The following is a 26,301-nucleotide window of genomic DNA, read 5'->3' as shown; positions in this document are numbered from 1 at the left end:
TTGTCATCGTCCTCCTCCTCCTCATCATCGTCCGTCTCGACGCTGCATTTCCCCAGCATGTCATCTGCGCATGCCTTTAGCATCAGCATCAGCATCCTTTCGCGTGTCCATGTGTCCATGTTGTGCGTGCGTGCGTGGGTGCGTGCGTGCGTCCATGTGTGTGCGTGGGTGCGTGCGTGGTAAGGAGTCCATCCATCCATCCACATACTTTGCAAGTAAGCTCTTTTCGTTTCTCGCTTCTCGCTTCACTCACTCACCGCCCGCTCCGTGTCGCTTTTGGAGGGGGCCGCGGCTGGCCAGCGAGCGAGCGAGACGGGGTTGGCTGTTAGGGGACACATACACACACACGCCACACACTCAATACACACACACAATCCATACACAATACACACTACACACTACACACTACGCCTGCATGGATATCCTTTTGCGAGCGCGCGCACTGGCGATGCTGATGGCGATGACGTTGATGACGTTGATGACGATGCTGCTATTCAATGCTGCTCCTCTTTTGCTTGTTGCTTAGTAGCTTGTAGCTTGTCTTGTCTGTTCATCTAACCACCACCACCACCACCACCACCCTTCCCTTCCTCCTGTCCCCTTCCATGCAGGGCCAGCATATATGCAGGGCATAACGTGGCCAATGTCCACAACAATCATCAACAACAACAACAATCGACGTCATTTGACTGCTTGCTGCTGCTGCCGACTTGGACATCCGACGTCGTCGCAGCATGTCCAACAAACGTTCTTGTCAAATTCACTTCTTCAACACTTCTCTTTCGCCTCTCTCCACTCCACTCGATGCCTGCTGCGCATGGCATCGCGTGGCCGGCGCCGCTACTAAGCACTCTAGCATCTGTAGCTGCTGCGCCATGTCCGCCGCCGCCCCCTTTTATTCTCCTCCCTCCCTCTCTCTCTCCGCCCATTCGTTGCTCGGCGCCGACTTGACTCCCACCAGAATCATGTGTCCTGTGCTGTCTTGTGCTGGCCGTCGACAAGCAAAAACGTGTCGACTGCCAATTTGTACTCCATCCGAGTCCTCCACCACGCCATGCCATGCGCCAGAGTAACTAGCCCAGCAGTCAAGTCGAGTCCGTCCGTCTTGCCTTTCTTGGCCGATCCGGCTGCTGCCACCACCCCATTCGGTGCGATAGAAGGTCGAGCGAGCCCTTCCATTCCTGCTGCACTGACCTCCCCGACTTATCAAATACTCCACCCCCCGTTTTATTTCCCTAATTCCTCCCCACTCTTTCTCGAACCCGCCCCGGCTCCTTTTTTGTTAAATCAATTTGTTCCTCTCGCTCTCTCCCTCTCTCTCTCTCCCACTGTCGCCCTGCCTGCGCATGACGTTGCCTTTCCTACGCGCGTCGAGGATCCATTGCTGCCGCTTCCCGTAGGTCAGAAAATGGGCTGATTCTTACGACCGTCTCCACCCCTTTTATGCGCGCGTGCGTGCGCGCGCCCGCCGCCATCTTTTTGCCCCTTATCGCATAAATCCACTGCGGCGAAGCCAATCCATGAAAATTGCAATTTCCAGAAAAAAATGTTTCTTCAAGCATCGCACATGCCATGCCATGCCATGCCATGACATGCCCTCTCACTGTTCCACCTTCATGTTGTACATCATGTGCCCGCCCTGTGGTTGTGCTGCCGCCTGTTGGTGCATCATTTGGAGCCCCTCGCCGCCGTGCTGCACCGCTCCGGGAGCCGCGTGAGGCGCCGTCTGGCCCATGTATGTTTGTTGATGCCCATAGTGAGGGTATGAGGGTGCTTGGCTTGAAAGTGCGCGTTGCTGGCTATACTCCGGAACGCTTTGTTGGCCGCCATGCGGATGCGATGTGTAGCCGTATGTCGGCTGTGACGCTGGCCCCTGAGCTGTTGTGTGGCTCTGTTGCTGTGGCGGCCCATTCCCGTATGGGAGACTGTGTTGGCCCTGCGTGCCTTCTGAACTGTACGATACCGATCGTGCTGCGTGCTCCGGTTCGTAATAGCCAATCTGCGGCTGCGGATACGCCGCTTCTGGAACTGATGGAAGTGACTGCGTGACTGATGTGCTGCTGTGAGGACTCCAATGTCCTCCACCGGCTTGCCCGTGATGGCCCGTCGGCGGTCCACTCTCCATCGGTGACGACGTCGGTGCTGATGTGTAGCTGCTGTGCTGTGACCACTCGCCTTGAGAGACAGGTAGTGAGGGTAAGCTACGAGCCGTTGGAGTCGACGATGGCCGTGGCGCTTGCATCAAGCCGAGTCGATCTGACGTCGAGAGACTGCTGCCGGGGGTATCTAACAGACCTGTGTCAGATGCTTGAATGCCTGGATGCAAAAAGAGATAGCATTAGCCATCATATGCTATATATGTATACACTTTTGCCGTCATTGAATTTTGCCAGTCTCTTGTCACTTGTCTTTCGCAAAGTGATGGGCGCAGCACTACAACGACATCACACTGTGCCAGACAGAGGGGACGATATGTAACATGTCACAGAGATTGGGGGGGGGAGGAGGGAAGGAGAAGGAAAAAAAAAAGCGACATACCTGATCCCTCCATGCTATGCAACGAATTCAGAGCTTGATGTAGCCGGCTGCGCAACTGTTCGTTTTCCGACTCCAGCGCCGTGTTGCGCTCCAGTGTCGACATCAGCCGCGCATTGACGTCGGTGGATGTGAGCTCGCTGATGCGACGCTCCAGTGACTCGATATGGTCCTTTGTTCTCTGCCGGATGGCTCGCTGGGCCTCGCGATCGTTTGCGCGTTTGCGTTCCAGCTGCGCGGCCGTCAACGTGGTGACGCTGCGGGTCCCCGCGCGCGAAGGTCGTCGCTTTCTTCCTTGCGGAGTCTGTAGTCCGGCTTGCTTCTTCGACTCCGAGTCGGCCGACGAGTAGCCCTCGTGCGAGGGCGTTTTGTTGATTGACGACATGATGTTGATGTTGGGGTGTGCAAGAGCGCTGCTCATAGGATAGACGTTCCAGCACTGAACGATTGGACTTCTGATCTGCCGCATTAGGTGAAAGCAAAGCAATCGACAAGTCGGCAGAGTGAGAGTGAGAGAGTGAGAGACAGGCCAGGGCGCGGGAGTAAGGGTGTTTTTCTTTTGTTTTTCGGACAGGATCGTGTTCGGGATATAAGAGCTGGCCGATCTAATGTAACTATGGAGCTTGGGACCACGGAGCTTGTACCGAAGAGGTCGTACAAGGGACTTGATAGTAGAGAGACGTCTGCTGGTCCAGCACTTCTCCAGGACAGGGAAGATGGTCCGCGGTCTTTCTGTTGCAGGCCGGCCAGGTCAGATAGTCGGTGCACCGCCTTTTGTAGATCAGAGGCGCCAGATGTGATTGCATGCGGCTCCCGACAAGTCTTGCGCCATTCGCCAACAAGGCCAAGCCCCTCGAGCCAGAGACGAAATAAATTGGAGCCCTAGGAGGGGGGAGTCCTCTCAGCAGTGTGGGACTCTCTCTTCACAGAGGGGTGGGAAAGTGAGAGCGAGCGAAGGTGGAGGGAGGATATGCGAGAGAAAAGTAACGTACCGTCCGGACGGGACGAGGCGTCTCGTAGCTATTAGTTGGGTAGTGAGAAGGTAGTGAGTTGTTGGTGGGTTTTGACTACGGCCACACCACACTCTACACCCTACACACCTACACTACACACACACCATACGCCGCCACACTACACAACACTACACACACCCGTGACCCAAACCGGACGGCTGGCCAACTACAGTATGAACAGAGATTAACCTTGAGACGCAGATGCACAGACGTTCGCTCGATGTTGACGTTGACACGCACATACAGCCGCTCTCATCTCGCTCATCTTGCTCGTTTCCCTCAAGTCCGCACTCAGTTGGCCAGCGGTCGGCGCCGATGGTTGGGTAAACACGACCTTCTGCTCCACAAAGACACACCCAGACGCGATGAGGGACCTCTTCTACGATCATCCCGGCATGCCCGCATCCCTGAAGCGAAATGCACAACCCACAATCGCAAGCGGCTGGAATTGGAGTTTGGCACACGTGCGCTGGCTGCGGGGACCTTGAGGCAGAGGCTAAAATTACCTTGGGGTGCTTTTGTTTCAGCAATCGCTGCCATCCTTCGTTCACGCGCCAGATAGGTGGAAAAGCGGACGAGCGTGCTACCAGACCACCGGCCTTGTCCTTTCATGTCGCACAAGAGGCTTCAGATTACGACGCTTCCAGGCTGTCGCACAGAGGCTTCAGATCGCGACGCTTCCAGGCTGTCGCCCCAGGAAGATGCTCGCAAAAGCGCCGGAATGTCGACAAGCAAGCAGCCAAGACACACACACACATTGCGTAGTGCGCGTGTGGGTTTTCCGACAGTCCCAAGTAGCGTCGCGTCGACCGTGTCCGGTTCAAGTATCAAGCATCGATAATGACAATAAGCATCGACTATCAAGCATTGACTATCGACTATCGACTATGGACTGTGGACTGGCTGAGTTCGTTCGCATTCTAAATTGTGCCATATATCACCTACTGCCCCGTGCGGAGGACCACGCGGTTTGCTACTGGCAGACCAGAAAAAAAAACACCCTCATTGCTGCAGCACGCTGGAATCGCTGACGGACGGGGTAAAGAGATACATAACATAACCAGCGCCGGCGAGACATTGTTCTGCTGCGAGACATGCAACCGGAGCCCTGAAAGCACTGCTCACGGACCAAAACGTAGGCTGAAGACTGCAGATAATTAGTCAGGCATCATCAATAATGAATGAAGTGAGTTTGGCCTTGGAAACTTGGAAAGGGATGAGAGGGGGGAAATACGATGGAACTAATAACTGGGTAATTATGACTTCCATGCCACACACCCACCCAACCCACATAGTTTCTGCTGCCCTACCGCCCTAGGCCTTACCGCCTTAGCGCCTTAGCGCCTTAAGCCACCGCCTTGCCTAGGTAGCGACCAGCCCGGGCCCCTGGGTGGGTAACGTTTAGCTGCTAATCCGCAGTAGTGACTAACCCTATCTAGGCAATTACGACCCAGGGCTCAATCTGGCAGCGGACACAGGCGTCCCGTAGACGATGATGATGATGGTAGTGACTGCTAGTTCTGCCCCCCCCCCCGCGTGTCCGGTACTATACCCACATCTAGTCATTCGGACACGCAAAGTTAAATCCTCTAGTCCGCACCCTTTCACCCTCCATCAGCCATCACCGATGCAATCCCATCATCCATCATCCATCATAATTAACCCCATCAACACAATTTTATCATTGACACTTGCACAACAAAAGCCAATTCCCCTCTTTAGCTCACTCACTACACACCCAGTCAAACTTCTGTCCCTGTTCCTCCTTTTCCTGCTGCCGCGGTTAAGCGAAGCCGTCCTTCTGGATGTTCCACTGGCACACCAGCCGCGTACACTCCCGAGAGCGTCAGCCATGTTGACAGACCGCCAGCCCTCCAGCTAATGAGCTGCTTACGGGACAATACACACACTTGCAACCAACCGGTGGCAGTTGGAAAACGTGCGCCTCGTGCCTAATGATCCTATCGGTCCCATCGACACGTTTCACAGCCGGACGCCTTGTCTTTTTTTCCCCGTCCTTTCGGCTGCCTGATCAACGGTCCTGACACCAAACCTGCTAATAGCTGTACCACTGCAGCTTTGCAAAAGACCGGTACATCACAAATTCCTGTGCTGCAGCAGCGCACGAAGGATTTCCCACCAAGCCTTGTTCCACGTTGCTTTCTTGGCCACTCACTTGGCTCGGCCGAGTCCTCCTTACTGTGTGTGGCAGGGCAAGTGTGCAAGCTGGAGCCAGGAATCGTGCCATGGAGACGTCACCGCCATAATAAGACCACTAACGTCCCACCGTGGATAGATAAACATTGCATGGATTGGCCAGTGGCTTTTGATTATTCCAGTCCATGGACCTAGCGTGTATCAGCACGTTTACAGTCCACTTATGTATGACATGTCCGTTATCCGAACGTACTATCCCCGAGTCCTTTGCCCATTAGCCACAGCCGAAGTACTCACCCGCAGCACCACACCTGGTTCAAGGAGGCTGACACTTATTTCTTCATCAATTATATTGACTGTGTGTGTGTATGTGTGTGTGTGTGTTGTGCAAGCAAGTATATCCAGAGGCCAAGGCTGTGATATGTCTGCCCCCAATCGGACCCACCACCGCGCTATTGGTGTAAGTGACGACGCCACGGCACGAGCAGCACGTGGCCTGCAAACATGCAAACAATCAAAGAAATGACCACGTCCCTCCATTCAGCTGACCAGCTCACATATCACATTGCCCAATCGCCATCCGCTCCTCCAACGTCACCTGTGAACGAGTGTTCTTTTTATATTATCATCCCTTATCGCCATTAAACCCTTTCATCCTCGCCAACCAGCTTAGGCCTTTTACCCCTTGGCCATGTTATCCATGTCTGCTGCCGACAATCATCACCTATGGCAATGCTCCCCTACGGCCCCCCTTCCTTATGCTTATCTCGTCTACGGGATCTTAGCAGCCTCCATCAGCTGGCAATTGTCCGCTCTTGATGTCGCCGATGCGGGTCGGTTCGGAAGATTATGCTGCTTAGTTGAGGGTCCAACTCCACTTTAGTCCACTTTCAGCCGCCGTGGACCTTGACATACGTACCGATGAGGACGAACAAATCCGTCTGGTAATTAACTGAATAACAGAACAGGCCAGGGACGCTTCCAACTTTGCCTGATCTTGCCCATACCGACCCGTAATGCCCAGCAATTCTGATGTAAGAAGTTAATCACAGGACTCTGAAGGACCCATCTGAGATGCTCTACTGCCTCGGGACTCTGAATGGAAGGTAACGGGTCACATTCTGCATGCTGTGAATGCGCCGATGCAAACGTCATTTTGATTCTTCAATCCAATTCCCGAAACCATATGCCACCTCGCCGGTTGGTGGGATCCATCTGTGCTGCTACAATCGTGTGCAGGGTCCGAACAAGCCTCTGCCGAGGGGGGTCTGCGGTGGAGCCTTTTCAGCCTTGACCTTCACTTATCCCCCACTAAACTCAGGTAGTTCTAGCTGGCTGTTCACCGGGAAGCCTGCCGTAGATTCCTCTCACTCTTTCGACTCATGATTCACTTCCATCATGACTCTTGTCATGCCTTTGCTGCTTCTCGAATCTCTGCCGTCAACATCATCCCGGTCCGAACCTCAACAGATGTGGCCCGAACAATGATTCTTACACGCCGCCTCAGGTGCAATGCCGACCATGTCAAGTGCCTGTCGAGAACCGGCGGTGTCCAGTCTTCTGTTCTGTGCACGACCTGACATCTCCCCAATTCCGAACATCCGTGAAAATGGCAAACACGCAACAGGCGTTGAGCTTGCTCCACTGTCATGTCATGCTGAAGGCAGATATGAGGTTTTGACATTCATGGCTCGATAGAAGCAGTTCTAATCTCTGATCTGGCCGTCGGCCGTGTCGAGTCCTGCCGCTTTCCTCCTTGGACTAACTATTACCTTTCGCTCGCTAAAACTACTACCAACTCATCAGCATGCTTTCCAGGTCGGCTTTACGGATCCATCACAGGCATCACAGGGCCCAATCCATTCACTCCATGTCACACAAAAGGCCTTGCCGCCAATCTTCTAGGGCCTTTCTGGAACAATTCTTGCCGTCTTCCACTGGCTGAGCCAAGCTCGCACAGGCCTTGGCGTACCACCACTGCTGTCAATATCAAACAGATCCCGACACGACGTTCACCGATATATGACAGCTTTGTATTCCAAAATAGACGTCCTACCGGGCCCCGGTGCGGTGACACGAGGTTTTGTGTCCATCATTGGTCCCCCAAGCAGCAGCCAGCAGAAGCAGATGATCGACGCAGGCCTGCCTCGAGTCTCGAGTGCGCCACCCGAGCTGCGGACATAGGTAGGTAGGTGTGTGTGCATGAGGCAGCCCGAGCATGATACCAACTGCCTTGACGAGACCCCACCTCGGACCCCAATAGCCGCAATTCTCACTCTCTCTCTCACTCTCAGTAGCGTTCAACCTCAAGCAATCAAACTAATTGTGCTGTTTTTCCATACGTCCTCTGCCCGTCCTGCATGGCGCGGCATGGGCGTAGCACTAGAACTAGTCCTCGACCCACTCTGTCGGTCGCGGCTCTTCAGATGGGATCTACGTACTCGACCATACCCAGTTCCAGTTTCGCGAACCCCTCTCTCTCTCTCCCACCCCTGGACCTCGCTGTGCCCCTGCGCCTTGACAGACGAGGTCATCCCCGTCTCGTCGTCGACTCTCTCTCGTCACCAGAAAGGGGAGGGAGGGGGGAGAAAGCGCCACTCTTTTTTTTTCTGGCCCTTCTTACTTCCTACTACTCCTTCTTCTTCATCGTTTCACAACCTACGGACATTGCTTCCAAGTCGAGGCGGCATCGCCGCGTCTCACTCATCAACTCTCCCTCCCTCCCCCCCCTTGCTTTCGCGCAGACTGCAATATGGAAAAAGTTGGTCTTGCGTGGCAGCGAGACATGTATTTTTCGGCTATTCGACGAGGCGGGCGTCGCCCGTTTTTCATATACGCAATCGCAATCGCAATCGCAATCGCACAGTGCGGCGCGTGATGCCTTTTTTTTGTTGCTGCTTTGCGAGATCTAATAAACAATGCTAATGATAATAGCAGCAATACTAAGATAATAGCGCCGACGCCCGGAGGGACGATCAATCGATCGATGATCTCTCTCTCTCTCTCTCCCTTTCTCCAATGTTGACAGCTCCCTCCCCTTCATCTCCCTCTCTGGCGCACCCTCTGGCGTCGTCGCCGAAGCGGAAGCTACCGGCAGACGTTTTCCAGAAGCCGGGTTCCTTGCTCCACCCATCCATTCCATTTATCCTCAGCATCCACTTTTTTCTTTCCCTCCTTGCAAGACCCCCCTCCCCCTACCCCCCGCCGCCGCCTAAACTACCTCCAGATGTACACAGAGCGGAGTTTATACTGTTCTGGGACATGTTTAACGAGGAGAGGTGATTGCAGGTGAGGTGGGCGCAGGCCTTTTGGTTTTTTGGTTTTCTTTGCGTGTTTTGTTTTGGGGGGGACCAAAGCCCGTCCCCCCTTTTCGTATCCCGGGTCGTGGGATATCGTCATCCGTTTTTGGTTTGAGGGAGCGGGTCCCGTTTGCTGTTGCTTGGCTGGCTGGGCCTGGGTAGTGGTAGTGGAGGGACGTCGTAGGTATGTAGGTTGGAATGGATGGATGGGTGGATGGGTGGGTGGATGGAGGTGGAAAGCAGGTTTTTTTGGTTGTGGGGAGGAGAGGAGAGGAGAGGAGGTGAGGTGAGGTGAGATGAGATGAGATGAGATGAGGCGCGAGATGAGGTTGAGTATAATGAAACAAAGGGAAACAAGCCACAGTGAATATACGTCCTAGGCTACACAGCCATACCTACCTACTCATAATCATCTCACATCTCACGACGTAATGTGCTATGCTGTCCCAATCTCTCATCTACTCACCTCTACCTCGCCTCTACCCAGCCATGCCATGCCATCACAGCATGCTCAACGCAAGAGTGAAACGAGAAAGTAAACATACCCTAAGTATAACTAACCGCCATGATGGAACACCTCTCTGCTGAAGTGTTTTAAAGTATCTCTCCTTTTTTTTATTCGATTTTTGATTCTTTTGGTCTTGGGTTTGCATAGTTGGGAATGTAGAGGTTGTATATACTGCGGGTTTGCATGGCTTTTGTTTGGAAGGTATGTTTGGTCGGGGTATGCTTCGGTCGGGGTATGCGTTTGGTTGGAGTATGCGTTTGGTTGGAGTATGCGTTTGGTTGGAGTATGTGTTTGGTTAGAGTATATGTACATGCGTTGCTCTGCTCTGCTCTGCTCTGCTCTGCGTTGCGTTTCGCATGTTGCATGTGTATATATGTATAGTAGAACTCGCGGTTGGATTTGAGAGCAATGTATGCCCTACCTCCCTTTACCCATCCATTCACCATCCAATCCACCCATCTACCAAGAGCCTCCCACATGATCACAACAACAACAACAAGCTCCTCTCAAAAGAAAAACAAAAGCCCATTCTCCAGAACCAATCAGCACACACCAACCAAGAAATCAATACTGCAATACATCATATGGCACACGACCCATGAAACACAACACAGAGCTCAATAATGCACATGAAACATAAACACACACAACAACCCAAACCCATAAGCCCAAACCCCAAACCCCAACAATCCCCACGACTCGTACGACGGGGAAATTAACAACGCCCCCTTTTCTTTCTCTCTCTCTCTCTCTCTCTCTCTCTCTCTGCCCCTGAGTTTTTCCCCGCCGGTACATAGACTCATGAGTTTTGTGGGGTAAGGTAATCAGGGAGATTACAGCAGGGTACCTAGTTGAGGAATGGACACACACACACACACACACATACACACGTACACACACAGCCAAGACAGATATTATTAGGGCGTTCGATTTTCGATTCACCCTGACGACATGGCCGGAGCCGGCCGGAGATGGGGCTATAAAAAGTCGATTCACTTACGGAAGAAAAGGGAAGAAAAGGGAAGAAAAGAAAGAATATAAACATATATATTTATTTAATGTTTTTCCAAGGTACAGGACTGTTCCAAGTTTAGACTGGCGGACTCCTCCGATACAGCCCTGATTCAGTCCCACCCCCCTCCTCCGGGAGGGGAGGGAGGCACACAGATGTTGGGCAGACAAAGGGCACATAATGACAATGAGAAACAACAAGCTGTCATGAACTCAACAAGGCTTTTGTATTTGCACTTTTAATATCGTAATCTATTCATCCAGTCTACGAACCAATGCTTCCCCTGTGAATGCCAGGGAGCCGAGTCACGGAGAATGAGGGTACCTGATACCCAGGCAAGGTCCAGCGTTCGTCCCAAGCATTCATGACGCAACACTCTCCTTCCTGACCTCATCGACAATGACACTGCGGATCCCAGCCAGACTGCGGTCCTGCGCAGCAATCAGCCTGACCTTGCGTTCCTTCTGCTCCAAGCCGGCGAACTCAGCGGGGATAATATCGGCAAAGGTATAAGCCTGCACGCCCGAGAGCGCGAGATCGACGGCGTTTGCAAACTTGGCCGGGTGAGCGGTGGCGAGACTGACGAGATAGCGCCTCGTGTGCTGCGGGAGCGGGTCTTCAAACGTCTTTGCGATGGAGCGCAGCGCGGCCGTGACGCCGATGGAGGAGTGCGGGTCGAGGATGTAGGCGTCGTTTCCGGCGTAGATGGCCTTGATGGTCGCGACGGTTTCGTCGTCTGAGACGCGCTCGGCGCCAAAGTCTCCGAGGGCGGCCTGCAGGACTGGCTGGGAGACTTCGAAGGAGCCGCTGGCCTTGAGGCTTGCGAAGAGGCTGTTGATATCCTTGCTAGCCTGTCTTCTTGCGGCGTCTGCTGTGTTGCCTTCTCCGGTCGCGGTCGCGGTCGTGGTGGCGGGCGCGCCGAGCTGCTGCTCGTACAGGAGGATCCAGACTAGACGCTCGAAATTGCTACTGACAAGAATGTCCATGGCAGGGCTGAGTGTCTCCTTCACGCCCTCCTCATGCGCGGCCGCCCCGTCTGCAGCTATTCCACCGTGGGTGCTGGGGTCATTCGGCGGAGCATACTTCTTCTCGTACTTGCCGGCTTGCCAAAAGCGGTATAAAATGTCGTTTTCGTTTGTGGCTACAACTAATTTCGCGATCGGTAGACCCATGCGCTTGGCAAAGAACCCGGCCAGGATGTCGCCGAAGTTGCCCGTCGGCACTGTAAATGTTACGTGTGGGGGTTCGCCGTTGGGGTCCAGTCCTTCTTGTCGGACCAGGGAAAAGTATGCTGAAAAGTAATACGTGATCTGTGCCAGGATCCTGGCCCAGTTTATCGAGTTGACAGCAGCGAGGTGCTGCGATTTTCGAATCTCAGTATCCGCGAACAGCGCTTTGACCATATCCTGACAATCATCGAATGTGCCCGCAACAGAGAGACAATGCACGTTGGGGTCTAGCACTGTCGTCATCTGCGCTTCCTGGACGGCAGACACCCGCCCAGTGGGAAAGAGAATGAAAACTGACACGTCCTTCTTATTCCGAAGGCCATATATCGCAGCAGAACCAGTATCTGAGCCTGTCAGTATTGGTTGTGAAGCATGTGCAAGAGCCATGTACCTCCGCTGGTGGCCCCAACAATCGTCAGATGGTGTCTCTTTTCGCCCTCCTGTAGATTGGCATTGCGCCTGACAAGGAAATACTCGAACAGGTTGCCTAGGAACTGGAGCGCTACATCTTTCTAGTGTATGTCAGTGGCATTTCATCACCATGCCATGAACAGACACAGGACACGGGAAACCCACGAATGCAAATGTCGGCCCGTGAAAAAGTTCAAGCAGGTATAGATTCTTGGCTTTGTCCAGTGGTACCAGAGGAGTAACATCTTTGTGTCGGAATGTCCCATAGCTCTTTCTGACAATCTCTTTCAAGCTTTCTGAATCTATCTCAGAACGCGCAATATACAGTGACATGATCTCAAAGGCTAGATCTTCAAAACTTAAGCTTGCCCACTCGCGCCAATTGGAAGGAAGTAAAGGTATCGATTGGGGGACGAAGAGACCGCCATCTTCAGCGAGACCCTTGAGTACTACGTCTTCAAATGATAGCTCCCGTTGCGATTAGCTGTGCTCTTCAAAGTCTTTGAGTCTGGATGCTTACTCCCGACGAACCGCCTCTGGTGCTTGTATATGTCTGCGCGTCGCTGGACGACATCGCGACTTCTCGGTTCTTCCGTTGGGAAGTGAGATACTGCCCTTCGGCTGGATCGTCTGTATTGCAGAACTGCAGGCGTTATTTCTTGAGTGAGCTCACGGTAGTCCACGAGAATCTGTTGCGTAGGTATATCGTACTGAGTCAGCGCAATGGATACCTACTATTACCTCAATGGAGGCACCAATAATTCGAGCTCAAAATTGACTGCGTTTCCGGCGATATCGGACCGAAGACGAGGGGCTGTTTGTGGCCTGAGGCATCTAGAATCGCGCGACATATATAGTACATTTCATGCTGATATCCACCTCACCCTCGTTAAGCAGCTACCTCACGCGAAATTTTTGGAATAGCCCCTAGACCAACCTGGTCTTACCCGAGATGAAAGCATATGCTCTTGTATGAATTGGGATGTGCGTCATCTGTGAGGTCGGACCTATCGAGCTCTATAATCAATGTCCATATTGCGTTTCAGCGAGGTCAAGAGTTGCATATGTCTGACATAGTAAGAAGAATCTGCGAGGGTAGTTCGCGAGGTATGGCTCGTAAGACGAAGTTTCCGCTCTGCGCTATGTTACCTCAGGTAATAATCAATTTACGATTGTTCTCTCGTCGCTACAGCCAAGAGCATAGTTTCCCTACGGTACATACGCACTTATTTGCAAGGTTCTACTTTTTTCTCTCGTAGCCACGTTATTTTCATTCTTTTTGGCTCATATGCTACCTTGACGCTCGTCCCATGGTTCTGCTCGTCGTCTACACTTCGCGATTGGCGTGAACGAGGTGAATATGGTGGACAATCACTTGACGCGTGGGAATCGCAACTTCTCTTTGAAGAAACAAATCTCACGTTTCTTGTTCACTCCCGTGTTTCTACCCCACTTTCAAACTTGCAATTCATCCCGCGGACCCTATATATCGAAGATCTTCTTCAGCTTCACTCCATCTTCGTTGCACCTTCTCGCCCAAGTTGCATGCTTTCGTCTGTATGAGCCAGGCATGCCGCCTCAATCAGATACTGGCCCGATGCCTTCTAGCTCCATCCCGCGTGGTCCTTCACTCTACGAGTCGCTCCGCAAGGGACGCAAGAGCTCTAGTGAGAGTAGACCACCGATGGATGACTTTTCCCAGGGCTCGTCACCTAGCTTCATGGCCAGCACGAAGTCTTCGCGTAGCGGACAAGCACCCGTCTCAAAATTACCACGACGAATTCCAAAGACAGCTCCTTCTACTCATCCTTCTAGAACTTGGGCCAATGCTGCCAGGAAGGTTGGTATTCGGCGCCCATCTTTTGGCCGCAAAGACAAGGTTGAAGAAAGTTCACCTCCTTCGCTTCCGCGACCGCCGCGGCCTGTTGATATACCTCATGTAGCTAGCACAGTAAGTGATAAGGCCAATCTGTAAGCGACTTCTTCTGATGCGCCTTCTAGGACCGGCTCTGTGGCCGAACTGTCCCTACACCGAATTTTGCATACAATAAACCTTTGCCAACTGATCCTCCTCCCTATCCCCCTCCCGACAAACCTCTCCCAAGTGTTCCAATTGCTGTAGTGCATCGCGGCAAAACTCCAACTAGTCGAACACTGCTCGACGCGAGCGACAGACCGCTAAGACGTTCGCCTGGTACACCCGATGAATGTGACTGGCCTGCGCTTAAGCCGGAGTCTTCTCAATCCTCCTTAGCTCACATGGCAGGCGGTAAGGTGCAGTCACAGGTGGCATCCTTCAGTAGCTCTACTGCTTCTGTAGCTTCTGCTGCTTCTACGAACCACAATTTTGAGAATGCCAATATCTTTCACGACTCGGGTAGCATCAGCGAGGCTGGCAGCAGAAGCACACGTAAAGATGGAAGTTTCAACTCCCGGGAGAGCATGCCAAAAGATTATCGTACATGCATGCCCTCGAACGGTTTTCTTATTGCTAATTGAACGACAGCTCCTCCAATCCCTCCACGTGGGCTCTACCACCGCGCCAACTTCTCGAGGTCTACGTCGCCAGAATCATCAAACGTTCAGGTCGGCTCGAAACAGAACTCTACAACCAACTTTAGCTTTCCAAAAAGCAGCTCGGCAATGCAAAGCAGTACAATTCCAGCACTACCGTCTGGTGGCCCTCTCTACCGCAAACCCATGCCTAGTACGCAGTTGAAGAGAGGAATACCAGTGACTGTACGGAATCGAACGCCTACTGTCAGCACCGGAGCGAGAACATCCTCAATCCCGAGTCTCCGCAAGGCCTCATCAGCATCATTCCGATCGCAGAACTCTACAGGTAGTCCTTCTAAGCGCATCAGCAGCAGCAATGGATATCTCCGAGACAAGGCTCGCATGGATCAGCTAAAAGAATGCTTGGAGCCTTCTACTCAAACAGCCAATAGGCGTGGTAGTGTTTCCCAGCAACCTCTAGTACCCGTTGAGTTCACTACAAACGTACACGATGCGTATATTAATATTGAAAAGGTCATATCCAGCGATAGGTCGCACTCCAATGTGGAATCATCGAGGCCTCCTGCCAAGCGTCTGGCCCGTTTATCAACAAGCTCTACCGTCGACGGCATCGGCGCAACCTTGACCATCTCAGAGGATGCTGACAGCGTCATACTGGGATCGGTGGCACCTGCCTTGCAACCTTCGGAGGTCTCCACAGTGCCTGAATGCCTTCCAGACCGTCGGTCCACTGAAGACAGCCAAAACCCCTTCAGAGATGACTCTGCGTCTAGCACCAGCTCCTCGAATTCGACACAGCTACGTTTCAGCATGGTCCACCCAGAACAGTGCATGAGCAATGCCCAAGCGAGCGCCAGCGTTTGCGAAAATGATCCTGTTAGGGGTCACGAAACCCGTAAGAGATTCGTATCTGTTGATTTAGACTCGTTTCACTCCAACCTTCGCGTGTTTGCCCTTTCGCCACCTAGACCCGTCGCACTGTTAGAACAAGTTCGCTTACAAGATCGTGCTAACGCCTTATTCACGCTCGAAGGTAAAGGTAGGGCTTCTACTCCAACTGAGGAGAGTAGCTCTTCCTCTTACCCTTCTTCTTCGTACAGGTCCACGTCTCCACATGCCAATCTTCTCCTTGGGCAGTTTGTGGACAACCCGGTCCCAAACAAGCATTTCGAAACCGCGACTGGACAGGGCTTGGAATCTGAATTATCTCTCATCGTCCCCGAAGAGCAACACTCCAAGATCTCACAATCGACTGCCCCAACTTCCTTCGCTTCTTTCAACGCCAACCAGGGCCCTTACGATCTGCTTCAGGCCCCTCAGCCTCAATTTCCAATTGACAATTCTTGCATTAGTAACAGATCTGTTCGAACTATATCGAGTGCATCTAGCCATGCAACTGTACACCGACGACAGGACTCATCGACCCTTGTCCATCAAGGACAGACGAACGCCTTTGTTCGACACCCGATTCGCTCGACAGCCAACCAAAGCCTTCTTTCCAAAGGCTCTTTCAACAACGATCGAGCTTCCCATTTCTACGATATACCTCGGATGGCATCAAGCACAAGGCTTTGTGAACGCACCGCGTCAAGGTCTCCTTCAAAAGGCATTCGTACCAAGATGACGACCCTTCGCAATCTGTTTCATCACAAGCGGGACAACAAAAGTCAAGCTAAAAATGCTGGGACCCCTCCTCAGGCTTCGACACAAACCGGTGACCGCCAACTCATTATCAGTTCAAGTGGTAGCCCGATGCCCGTAGCATTCGGACCACCAAGACTACGTGTCAACACCACAGCCGCTGGGATGATGTCAATAAGTCCGAGAAGGCAGACTATGAGCCGTCTTCCGGTCGCTATCAGTAGCAGAATCGTGGCGGCAGCTTTGGGGCCCAACAGAACCCTGTACTCTACGGTAAACTCAATCATTGAACAAGCCAGAGAGTCACCGAGTCTTGAGAACACTAAAGCTTTGGCCGTGGCGAAGGTATGGGGTCCTTAGTTTTTCTCTCTAGTAGACCCAGGCACTAACACATCATGGAAGGCGTTGACCGAAGTGTACGAAAACACAAAAGCTGCTGCGAAGTGCTTGGAGGAAGCTAACTTGGCAGCACAAGAGGCTAAAGCTAATTACGAGAAGACAGAATGTGCTGCACGTCGCATTACCACCTTGATTCAAAATACAGGAGGATTTGCCAATCTTTTCAGCTCGGACATGAAATCGAAGCCTTCACGTCGATAGTGGTTGGTCATTACAGGTCTAGTCAATTGTGGAAAGATGACTTTTGTACGCACGACATGGACCTATGCCTGGTTTTTTATCCCTCAAGATGACTTTTGTTTCTACATGTCGACATCATTCGCTCGAGGTCGCATGCTTCGATTTACTAAGTACGCCTCCGACATGTAAGCTTACCTCTAGTCCGAGTGCTAGAGCTTATGGCTTGCTATCGATATTCTGTTCCAGATTGCTTCGTTCTGCGTCACCTGCTCTTGATGGTATTGCATATCGCATATGAGCATTGGCTTTGGGGGCTTCAACCCGAAAGCAAAAGCACCATGCTCTTTACGTTCTCCGCTTTTTTGGTTTTTTTTTCTTTTCTGTTCAATTGGTAACCATTTGGTACAAGCACTTCAAGAAAACATCGGAAATTTTCAAAAGCCTGGCAGGCTTGTTCTTTGGGTCATATTGTGTGGTCAATTGTTGGCAACTTTGGAATTCATCCTGGTGGAGATCAGAAATTCCGGGCGGCCGGTGTCTAGAAAGCAGTACGGCAGTACTGGGATGGGAATAGGTAGCAATGGAAGACGTCTTCAATCTGTGATTCTGTCTTGATTCGAATCCATGACATATAATATGAGGATAATCTGACCACGGAGTTGGGATGCCATACATAGCAGGTCGAATGCACCACAACGCCTTCTCTCCTATGATACATTATTATTCGGCGTTGATATAACCAGCACTTTCTCTATACATGATTCGTATGTCTTTGCTCTCGTGGTTGCAGAGCAGGCTAAAGGGGTCTTTCCTTTTCGTCATATCACATACCACCACCCATCATGCCGCCCATACCTCCTTTGGCAGCAGCTTCACGTTGCATCTTTTCCGACACCTTCATATTGACATCGAAAAATTTGGACACGCATCGATCGAGGCACACGGACTCTGCCGTGTTGAGATCGGACTCGCGGTATTGACCAGCGATACATTTAGCTGTGCAGGACCGAGTTAGACTGTATTGTGATTAGCAGCGTATTACAGTAGGCGTAGATATGCGTATACACACCGTGCGAACATGTCTGAAACCATTTCAATCTCAGCCTCTGCTGCTGCAATCTTTTCCGCGGATGATGGCTGAGCTCGGCCGCCACCCATTAACCAAGACATGACGACAGAATATGAAAAGTATGTTTCAGAAGAGGTTCAATGGAGTAGACTTGAGTCGTAGAATTTGGCCTGTGTGACGACTGCGTTGGAGTCTTGAAGTGAGTGGTGATGACAATGGCGAGCAATGAGGTAGGTCCTTCTAGTTGGTAGTAGGAAAAGATGGCTCGTGGAGCTTGGGCCAGTCTTGGCATGGAGTAGACATGTCTTAAAACTATTTCTTCCCACGGAATATTCCTTGATGGCTTCGCTCACGCAACAGCGAAGCACCTCAATGCCAGTCCCCGCGATACCTTCCGCTCCAGGTATGTCAAAAGTAAAATTTCATACAATCACCTCTCCCAAATGATGAGACGTATAAAGCATTAGAACCGCTGCGAATGACATCCGCATTGTGGATGATTGATTTCTCAACTATACCCAAACTGATATTTGCAACACATCACTGAATGAAATTCATACGACTTCATATGCAGTCTGCTAACGCGATCTTAGGATGAGTGGGTATCATCTCCCACTATTATACCCCTTCCTACAGGCCTCCTGCCGGCCCGTTGTACCAAAACACTATTCGCGAGTTTACAGGTGTGCCAAACATCAATCGTGCAGCACACCAGTCGATATCCCGGCACACCATGGAATTGGGAACAAGAATTGGATAGCCTCTAAGGTTCATAACCACGATAGAGATCGCCGCGTTGATCAATTGCGGAAACACGGAGATCTCTCTACATTCTACCCGCGGCAAACAAAACTTCTTTCTGACATTCCTGAATACCACTCATTCAAGAGACATGGTCAAACACCGTCTGGGACGTCTATTAGAAGTGCCCAATGTCACCTGAACTCTACAAACGATCCTGTGGAACAGAACCAAGGGGAACGCGAAGAAGTTCACCAGTGTTTGGGTGAATAACCACAGAGTAACGACTTTCATTTTGGAAACTAATAGACATCAGGACGAGTAACTGGCGTTCGAAGACATGGGTCCAAGTTAGCCTTTGTAACTATAGAACGCAAACATCGGTCAATACAGGCTACGTTTGAGTTCAACAGACTCGAGAGTAATGGGGTTACTCTAGATGAATTCAAGTCTTTTGCAAAAGTTGTACGAATAGGAGATTGGTATTGTGGGTGCCGCAATAACTCAGAAAACCTTTTCAAATGCTAATAGATAAGGTATCACTGGCACTGCTTTCGAAAAGAATGAGCAAGTCGAGCTTATGGCGACATCACTACCAACGTGCCTGGCGCCGTCCTTGCATCAGATACCAGAGGACTTGAAAGACCCTGAAAAACTTGCAAGATATCCTCATGTTAAAGCCTTGATGAATCCGTTTCAAAATGACGTTTTATATTTACGGTCTCTAATACAGCATGAGATACGTTCCTATCTGCAAAACATGAATTTCATGGAAGTCGAGACGCCAATACTAGAAGGAAGACCAGGTGGTGCGAATGCGCGAGCATTCGAAACACGTGTGAATGCCCAAAGAATCTATGATACGAATCTGAAGCTGAGGATAGCGCCTGAGTTATCCTTGAAGCGTCTCATAGTTGCAGGCAACGATGCGGTTTTTGAAATCGGCAAAGTCTTCCGCAATGAAGGTAATGTGGGACGTTGTCAGATTCCGACGACTTGGGCTTACGTTTTTAGGAATCGATGCAACGCACAATCCCGAATTCACCATCTGTGAGTTTTACGAAACCGGGGCAGACCTTCAACGTTTGATGAGTAGAACTGTCGAACTTCTTCAGAGAATCCAAAATGCCGCCAGATCACTCGAGGAACGTTCAAACCGAATGAGACCGAAGCATTTCGATTTTGGCCAGGGGGTTGAACACAGGTTTTCTGTCATTGATTTTGTCCCCATACTCGAACGAGAGACTGGTCGGACTCTTCCCGATGTAGGCTCGCCACATAGTCTCGCTACTCTTTCACAGTACATGACAGAACTTGATATGGCTGTTCCGCTCGAAGCATCAGTACCCCAACTTTTGGACCTTCTCGCGGACAAATATTTGGTACCTCTCTGTAAAGAGCCTACGTGGATCAGGCATCCCCCGGAATGCGTTTCCCCCCTTGCGAAATCAAGCTACCACGAGGAATCAGGGCGTGTCTGCGCCAACAGCGCAGAGCTGTATATCGAATGCAAGGAGATAGTCAATTGCTATGAAGAGGAAAATTCACCGTTTGAGCAACGGCGCAAGTTTGAGGATCAAATCAAGTTTCGAGCAGGACGTGATGCGGCAGCGCATGAACTTGACGTGGATGAATCGTATCTCGAGGTACTTGAATGGGGCATGCCACCAACAGGGGGATTGGGCTGCGGCATTGATCGACTGGTGATGCTCTTCTCAGGAGCCGAGAGAATAGCAGATGTACTGCCATTTGGCTCACTGCGAAACTATGTAGCTATGTCTCGAAATGGGCATGCGCAGAATGAGACTCAGAAGCAAACATGAAAAGATGATTCCTGCCATTGTCGTTATTACCTGCAAACCTAGCCCACCCAGCCCAGTCGAAGATGTTCTTGGCAGTCATCAGCAATCCGTGCCGCGTAGGGTACTTTCAATCTTTGGTAGTCATGGCGGCCATTGAGGTTGTAAGTGTAGCTGGTTATATGACAATGTATAAGGGTACTATATAGATTTACGTCCCTATCCACATCTACCTAGTGGTGTGTGTGGTGTGGTTTATGGTTACGCCCGTAATACTGACACTGGGCTGGTCCAGGCCGCTCAGGTCCCCCAGGAATGCCCCCAGGTCCGACCCACTTCTTGCGCCTCTCCGGAAGCTTTGGAGGCATGATCGTCGCAAAAATCGACCTTTTAGGTACAACCTTGCAGCACCCTGTCAAAGGCTTCTCCAAGCAATTCTCCTTTCTAGCGGGCGTGGGGCGGAGAATGGGATGGATCAGTAATCTCCTCGTCTCTCCGTAAATCTCTGGATCCTCTCCTCAACTCTACAACTTCGCATTCGTTCCTAGGGCGATGATAGTACTCATGTCGAACCTCGTCTAGTCGGCTTCGGATCAACTTATGAGCATTTTGCAAGGTCAACTCTGTCATCTCGAAGAAATCTGCCTAACCGATAACCTCGTGGTGACATCAATCTTCCGACCACAATCTCTACCCAGAGCTTCTCAAACACTTACAAGTCGAAACCGCATCACGTCTTACCACATAGCAACTTACCCTTCCAAGTTGTTTCTGGGATCAAGTCATCTTGGCACCTGGTTACTCAGCCTTAGTCCTCACTTCTGATTATCAAGCAGCACCTCAATACGCCATTGTACCACGCACATAGACGTATGCTTGCATGGTGATGGGTGGTCCTCGTACGCCAAGCGGTGTTTACTTAGACTGCTGAAGCTGCTGCAGTCAAGGTCAGGTCTACCCGATCTGGTATACTACTCAGCGGGGATTCCACGTCTTGTGTCTGCTAGATTACGCACGATTCTTGATTGACTTGATTGACTCCAAGTGCCATCTTGAGCCATCATCGAAGTCACCATGGGCAAAGATTCCCATTCTTCTGACAGCGAGGAGCAGACTAATCCACGGAAGCGATCAAGAAAAACACTTAGTGCCGAAGAGGATAATGGTTCCTCACACAAAAAGAGAGGCCGACCACGTGTGGATACTCAAGATGCCACTGCCGCAGATGTGAGTTCCCATACTTCTAGAATTATTCATCTATCGTGCTGGATCACATTTCAGAATGCATCGCATACTGACGGTGATTTAGCGTCGACGAACACAAATCCGTCTTGCTCAACGAGCCTACCGCCAGCGTAAGGAGTCCACTATCTCGTCTCTCAAGAAGCAAGTATCTGGCCTTGAAAGTGTAGTGGAACAAATGAACAAGACACTTCTGCAATTCAACGACTCAGCTATCAACTCTGGTATTCTTGCTCTCCGCCCCCAGCTCGCGAAAGAACTCCAAGCCGCGACTGAGATGTTCGGCCAGCTTGCTCAAGACACTGCTGCCAACGCGTCACAGGATGATGATCAAGAAGGTATTGAAGATGTTCAGCCCGAGCCAACTGTATCTGAACCACAAGCACCACCACAAAACAACATTGCCATGCCACCTACTCCAAACTTTGCACAACCAGAGCACGATCAACTCGATATGGGCTTTGGTTACGCCCGCATGTTCCAAGGCCGCGAATATGATCTTCACCAACGAGATGTCATATCATCGTACCTCTCCGGCCTCCCTACTGATCCTCTTCCTCCGCCGCCAAGCCATCATCAGTCACATCATCACCAAGACCTGCTGCCCTTTGGCCTCATCTCCCATGACCAGCATACATCGTATCACGTAAACAATGTCTCCACCCCTTCACCAAAACATGTACCCTCCCCATATGGCGACAATATCCTCGCCACACCCTGTACCTACTCCTTTCAGGAAACGACTTTCGCCCGCCGTCTTCAGCGCTACTCCATCGAGCGCGCATACCAGCTAGTTAGTAGCAAAGCGTACCGTCCCGGTCGTTATGAGAAGGTTTTCCGTCTCTCTCTCCTCACTGCGCCACACGAAGAGATCGCTGGGCGCTTCCAAGCGCTCCTGAAACGCGGTCAACACGAAAGTCTGGAATTCTGGGAAACACCGTTCATTCATCTAGGCGGCGCAGGCACGCATTACCCACGGCGCGACGTGAATGGAAATGTGCTTCCGATCTTGAACGGTTGGACAGTGCGGCGCATTGGACCAATTCCGTACCGGGGCCTCCTGATGGATGACAAGGGGCATATGCGAGATATCGAATTGGATCTGCGCGAGTTCCAGGGCGATTGGTTCGATGCGCATGATGTCCAGGGCTATCTCGAGGAGAAGGGGTGTCGGATCGATCCGCAGAGCTCGTTTGCGGATGCGCTGCTTGACGCGCCGCTATCGCGCGCGTTTGAGGATGTCAGCGGGCCACTGGCCATGGATTTGGGGATGATGAATAATACTGCGATGTCATTAGCACCACCAAGAAGCAGGAGTGGGAGTCTGTTGACCAGTGTGGATGGGAATAGGAGTGCGAGCTTGACGAGTGGTCATTCGGGTAGCTATCCGCGCAGTGAGAGCACAGGGGTACACACGCCGAATTCAACGAATGACGGCCAACCAGAAACGGGATTTGGCTTTGGATCAGGCATGATGGGTGCGATGAATATGGATGGATTCTATAACATGAGTTTCCCGATGAAGCCGAACAAGCCCAAACGGTCGGTTACGATTGACGTGCAGAAGCTCTGCGAAGGTATGTCGCCCAGGTCTAGCACACACAAAGGATAGCTGCTAATTGCTCTCCAGAGCTTGTGAACAGATGCATGTGCCTTGGACGCTCGCCAGGTTTCCGACCTAACGATGTAGACGCTGCCTTCAATGCTTCTATCATCAGCGCCTACTGAATGGCGCTCCGAATGCTTGTATCACTATCCTGGAGCACGACACAATCTTATGACAGCGTTGTTTTATAAAATTGTTGGAAGGAGTCGGGGTATTGGAATGGCGTTACAAGTAACGGATTCTGCAATCTCACACGTGATTCACGGCCTTTGTATGTACCAAGCAGCATTGAACTCATACAATTCAGGAGTTTGGAAGATGACCGTGGTGCGGGACGGCGATCGTTCGGGTCGTTCAGCGGCGTCTTGGTGCCCACGGAGCCCGGACAGCATGTGTCGCGACCAATTCATCGCAACATCGAAGTGGAAAAGGGACCTATTACCTATGTAGTAGATGGACTTGGTTTATCTATACGACCTCGTAGCAGAATTATTCAAGCTACCATTCTCATTTAAACCGACAAGTCTAAGGTGAAAACCTTCCAATAAATTCGCTCGCGTTCGCCAAAACCCCGCTTGCAGGGCCTAGACTAAAAGCCTTGTCAGTAGCCTTAGATGCCAGGCTGTAAAATTCGCGACGACTATCCGGGTACGTCAGCGCCACATCAAGCTTCAGGGCTGATTTGGGTCTGACTAAAGTGGAAATCGACGATGTATGCTGAATCCCAACGAAAGATATATAGATAGTTGGCGGCGAAGAGACGCCAGGAGTGGTACGTTATAGTGTGAGGTCTCAGGTGGTGGTGGTGATACGTCATTTGTTCAATTTTGGGTTGAATTCCCGATGCTATTAACGTTGCCGTTGTCTCCGCCCTATTATACACTACACTACTACAGCCTACTCAACAAGCCCGCGCAGGCATTGGAAAATTTGTCTCCCAATCGCCGTCAGCCATTGTCGCGTGCCTTCGTCACCTTTTCCGTAAAAAGGGCACACGAACCATCCATTCATCTGTAATCCCTGCCTATCATGTCCGACACCTACGCCTCATCCGCTTGAGACCTCGTTCCAATACGACTGCGCCTCACACTCGTCTTCCTCCTCACTCACACGCTCGTCTTCGTCTGTCTTTCTTCTCGTCGTCTCATACCTCATAGAAACGCGATGTCGTGGCTTTCGTCCCTCAATCCAACCCCGGCTTTCCCAGCCTACACCGGGCCATACGCAGTTGGTTCGGTAGATGTCGAATTACCTGCTGATCAGCTTGATACACCCAGCCCGGCTCCTGTCGGTGACGATATTGGCACTGTAGCCTTTCGAATCTTCTATCCATGCGAGAAATCTACGACTTACCGGCCTGTGCGATGGTTACCTAACCCGCAAAAGCGCTACGTAGCCGCATACTCTCAATTCCTCGGAGCAAGCTCAGCAATTGCGGAAGCCATCTCGTATGTGACTATAACATGATCATTGGCAGTATCTACATATACTCATAACTACTGCAGATTACTGCCTCAGCTCCTCTCCTATGTAACAATACCCGTCCACCGTAACGCACCGCTCCTCCACAACACAAGTAACACTCGATGGCCTGTCATGATCTTCTCCCACGGCCTCGGTGGCTCGCGCAACGCATATTCACACCTGTGCGGCTCACTTGCCTCTCACGGCATGGTCGTCATAGCCACCGATCATCGCGACGGTAGTGCTCCAACTGCGCACATTCGAGCGACTGAAAAGACAAAAGCCCGGACCATTCCTTACATCCGCATGTCTCACAACCCATCCCCGGAACTCTGGCGTGCGCGAGATGAACAGCTACGAACGCGACTTTGGGAAATGGGTCTCGTTCATGACGCCATCGTGAAGATCGACACCGGCAGCGCGCCGAAGAACATGGACCCGAACAGCGTCTCGTGGCGCCGGAACGACGTGAACGAAGTGCTGTCCATGTTTAAAGACACACTCGCCGTGCACAACCCTGGCTCCATCGCGTTCGCGGGTCACTCTTTCGGCGGCGCCACTGTCTATCAATTCCTCAAATCCGTCTTCTATCGCCCAGATCCTGAGAAAGAGGGATTCTCTCCGCTCTACACACCCCTTGAGTCGTCTTCGCTGGTGCGGCAGATCACACCACATACGCCAGCCACTCTCCTTGACCCCTGGTGTCTACCCATGCAATCTCCCAGTACAGCCTGGCTATGGTCAAAACCGCTGCCGTGCTTCACGCCTGGCGGGCCGGGCGGCGCAAACCTGCTCGCCATCCTCTCCGAAGGCTTCTTCAAGTGGAGCGAGCACCTCGCCGTGACAATGCAAGCCGTATCCGAGAACCCGGCTGCGCCCCCGAAGAACCCGGCACAAGCGCCGCCGCACCTCTTCTACCCAGTTGGTAGCGCGCACCTGAGCCAAAGCGATTTCAGCATCCTCTTCCCTTGGCTCACAAAGAAGATGTTCAAAGCCGAAGACCCAGAACGTATGCTGAAGCTCAACGTGCGCGCCATACTGCAAGTGCTACGCCAAAGCGGATTTGACGTAGCGCCGACGAGCGTGATTGATCGCGAAGAAGAAGAGCACAATAACGACGCACAAGTCGTAGTCAACGATGATCAAAGGGGCGATTGGAAGATCTTGGACACGAAGGGGGGCGTAAAGGGCTGGGTGGCGCTGAGGACAACAGACGACAGCGAGGAGGTGCTCAAGGAAGTCAGCTCCGACTCAGACGGCGTCGGTAAAGGGGCGTTGCTGAGCGAAGTCATAAAGGACCATGGCGGCTCACAACAGCAAGCACACCAGCCTCAGGAGGTGGAAGCGAGAGGGTGAACGTTCCCCAAACCTCTCAATCACGATTTTACCTTGCAGCATATCTGGACAGCGATTTTCCTTTTCTTTTTGGAGTTTCAGCATCTGTTTTTTCCACGCGCGGAAAAGGGTATATGTGTTTAG

General features: G+C 51.6%; 9 protein-coding genes across 9 annotated transcripts; 5 read left to right on the top strand and 4 right to left on the bottom strand.

The window, feature by feature from the left end:
- Positions 1 to 608: 608 nt before the first annotated feature.
- On the bottom strand, positions 609 to 1,330 carry EJ05DRAFT_355766 (uncharacterized protein). Its single transcript, XM_033741035.1, has one exon. It carries the CDS (start codon positions 1,059 to 1,061, stop codon positions 660 to 662), a length of 402 nt encoding a protein of 133 aa, XP_033601015.1. The 5' UTR covers positions 1,062 to 1,330; the 3' UTR covers positions 609 to 659.
- A 270-nt stretch (positions 1,331 to 1,600) lies between these two features.
- On the bottom strand, positions 1,601 to 2,920 carry EJ05DRAFT_500081 (uncharacterized protein; the record flags this gene model as incomplete). Its single annotated transcript, XM_033746940.1, has 2 exons — positions 1,601 to 2,286; positions 2,539 to 2,920. 2 exons carry the CDS (start codon positions 2,918 to 2,920, stop codon positions 1,601 to 1,603), a joined length of 1,068 nt encoding a protein of 355 aa, XP_033601014.1.
- A 4,728-nt stretch (positions 2,921 to 7,648) lies between these two features.
- On the top strand, positions 7,649 to 8,776 carry EJ05DRAFT_355685 (uncharacterized protein). Its single transcript, XM_033741034.1, has one exon. The coding sequence runs from the start codon at positions 7,908 to 7,910 to the stop codon at positions 8,628 to 8,630; it is 723 nt and encodes a 240-aa protein (XP_033601013.1). The 5' UTR covers positions 7,649 to 7,907; the 3' UTR covers positions 8,631 to 8,776.
- A 1,804-nt stretch (positions 8,777 to 10,580) lies between these two features.
- Positions 10,581 to 12,931, bottom strand: EJ05DRAFT_510473 (threonine synthase). Its single transcript, XM_033748176.1, has 4 exons — positions 12,685 to 12,931; positions 12,330 to 12,632; positions 12,145 to 12,265; positions 10,581 to 12,097 (listed from the first exon to the last, which is right to left on the bottom strand). The coding sequence occupies exons 1-4, from the start codon at positions 12,736 to 12,738 to the stop codon at positions 10,887 to 10,889; spliced, it is 1,689 nt and encodes a 562-aa protein (XP_033601012.1). The 5' UTR covers positions 12,739 to 12,931; the 3' UTR covers positions 10,581 to 10,886.
- An 803-nt stretch (positions 12,932 to 13,734) lies between these two features.
- Positions 13,735 to 16,922, top strand: EJ05DRAFT_500079 (uncharacterized protein; the record flags this gene model as incomplete). The annotated part of the gene is made up of 4 exons (XM_033746939.1): positions 13,735 to 14,115; positions 14,166 to 14,622; positions 14,671 to 16,667; positions 16,725 to 16,922. 4 exons carry the CDS (start codon positions 13,735 to 13,737, stop codon positions 16,920 to 16,922), a joined length of 3,033 nt encoding a protein of 1,010 aa, XP_033601011.1.
- An 802-nt stretch (positions 16,923 to 17,724) lies between these two features.
- EJ05DRAFT_500078 (uncharacterized protein) lies at positions 17,725 to 18,071 on the bottom strand (the record flags this gene model as incomplete). Its single annotated transcript, XM_033746938.1, has 2 exons — positions 17,725 to 17,917; positions 17,971 to 18,071. The coding sequence occupies 2 exons, from the start codon at positions 18,069 to 18,071 to the stop codon at positions 17,725 to 17,727; spliced, it is 294 nt and encodes a 97-aa protein (XP_033601010.1).
- A 242-nt stretch (positions 18,072 to 18,313) lies between these two features.
- Positions 18,314 to 20,364, top strand: EJ05DRAFT_355630 (class II aaRS and biotin synthetase). Its single transcript, XM_033741033.1, has 6 exons — positions 18,314 to 18,373; positions 18,564 to 18,976; positions 19,028 to 19,198; positions 19,248 to 19,676; positions 19,726 to 19,976; positions 20,050 to 20,364. The coding sequence occupies exons 2-6, from the start codon at positions 18,565 to 18,567 to the stop codon at positions 20,230 to 20,232; spliced, it is 1,446 nt and encodes a 481-aa protein (XP_033601009.1). The 5' UTR covers positions 18,314 to 18,373; position 18,564; the 3' UTR covers positions 20,233 to 20,364.
- Positions 20,365 to 21,584: 1,220 nt separating this feature from the next.
- EJ05DRAFT_485671 (uncharacterized protein) lies at positions 21,585 to 23,480 on the top strand (the record flags this gene model as incomplete). Its single annotated transcript, XM_033745471.1, has 3 exons — positions 21,585 to 21,737; positions 21,820 to 23,329; positions 23,383 to 23,480. 3 exons carry the CDS (start codon positions 21,585 to 21,587, stop codon positions 23,478 to 23,480), a joined length of 1,761 nt encoding a protein of 586 aa, XP_033601008.1.
- A 1,042-nt stretch (positions 23,481 to 24,522) lies between these two features.
- EJ05DRAFT_500075 (uncharacterized protein) lies at positions 24,523 to 26,178 on the top strand (the record flags this gene model as incomplete). The annotated part of the gene is made up of 2 exons (XM_033746937.1): positions 24,523 to 24,806; positions 24,864 to 26,178. 2 exons carry the CDS (start codon positions 24,523 to 24,525, stop codon positions 26,176 to 26,178), a joined length of 1,599 nt encoding a protein of 532 aa, XP_033601007.1.
- Between the last annotated feature and the right edge of the window lie 123 nt (positions 26,179 to 26,301).

Source organism: Pseudovirgaria hyperparasitica (genome assembly GCF_010093815.1).
Source record: "Pseudovirgaria hyperparasitica strain CBS 121739 unplaced genomic scaffold EJ05scaffold_7, whole genome shotgun sequence".
NCBI classification, from domain to species: domain Eukaryota; kingdom Fungi; phylum Ascomycota; class Dothideomycetes; order Acrospermales; family Acrospermaceae; genus Pseudovirgaria; species Pseudovirgaria hyperparasitica.
Note: the sequence above shows the minus strand (reverse complement) of the source record. Positions and strands in the feature narration are given on the sequence as shown.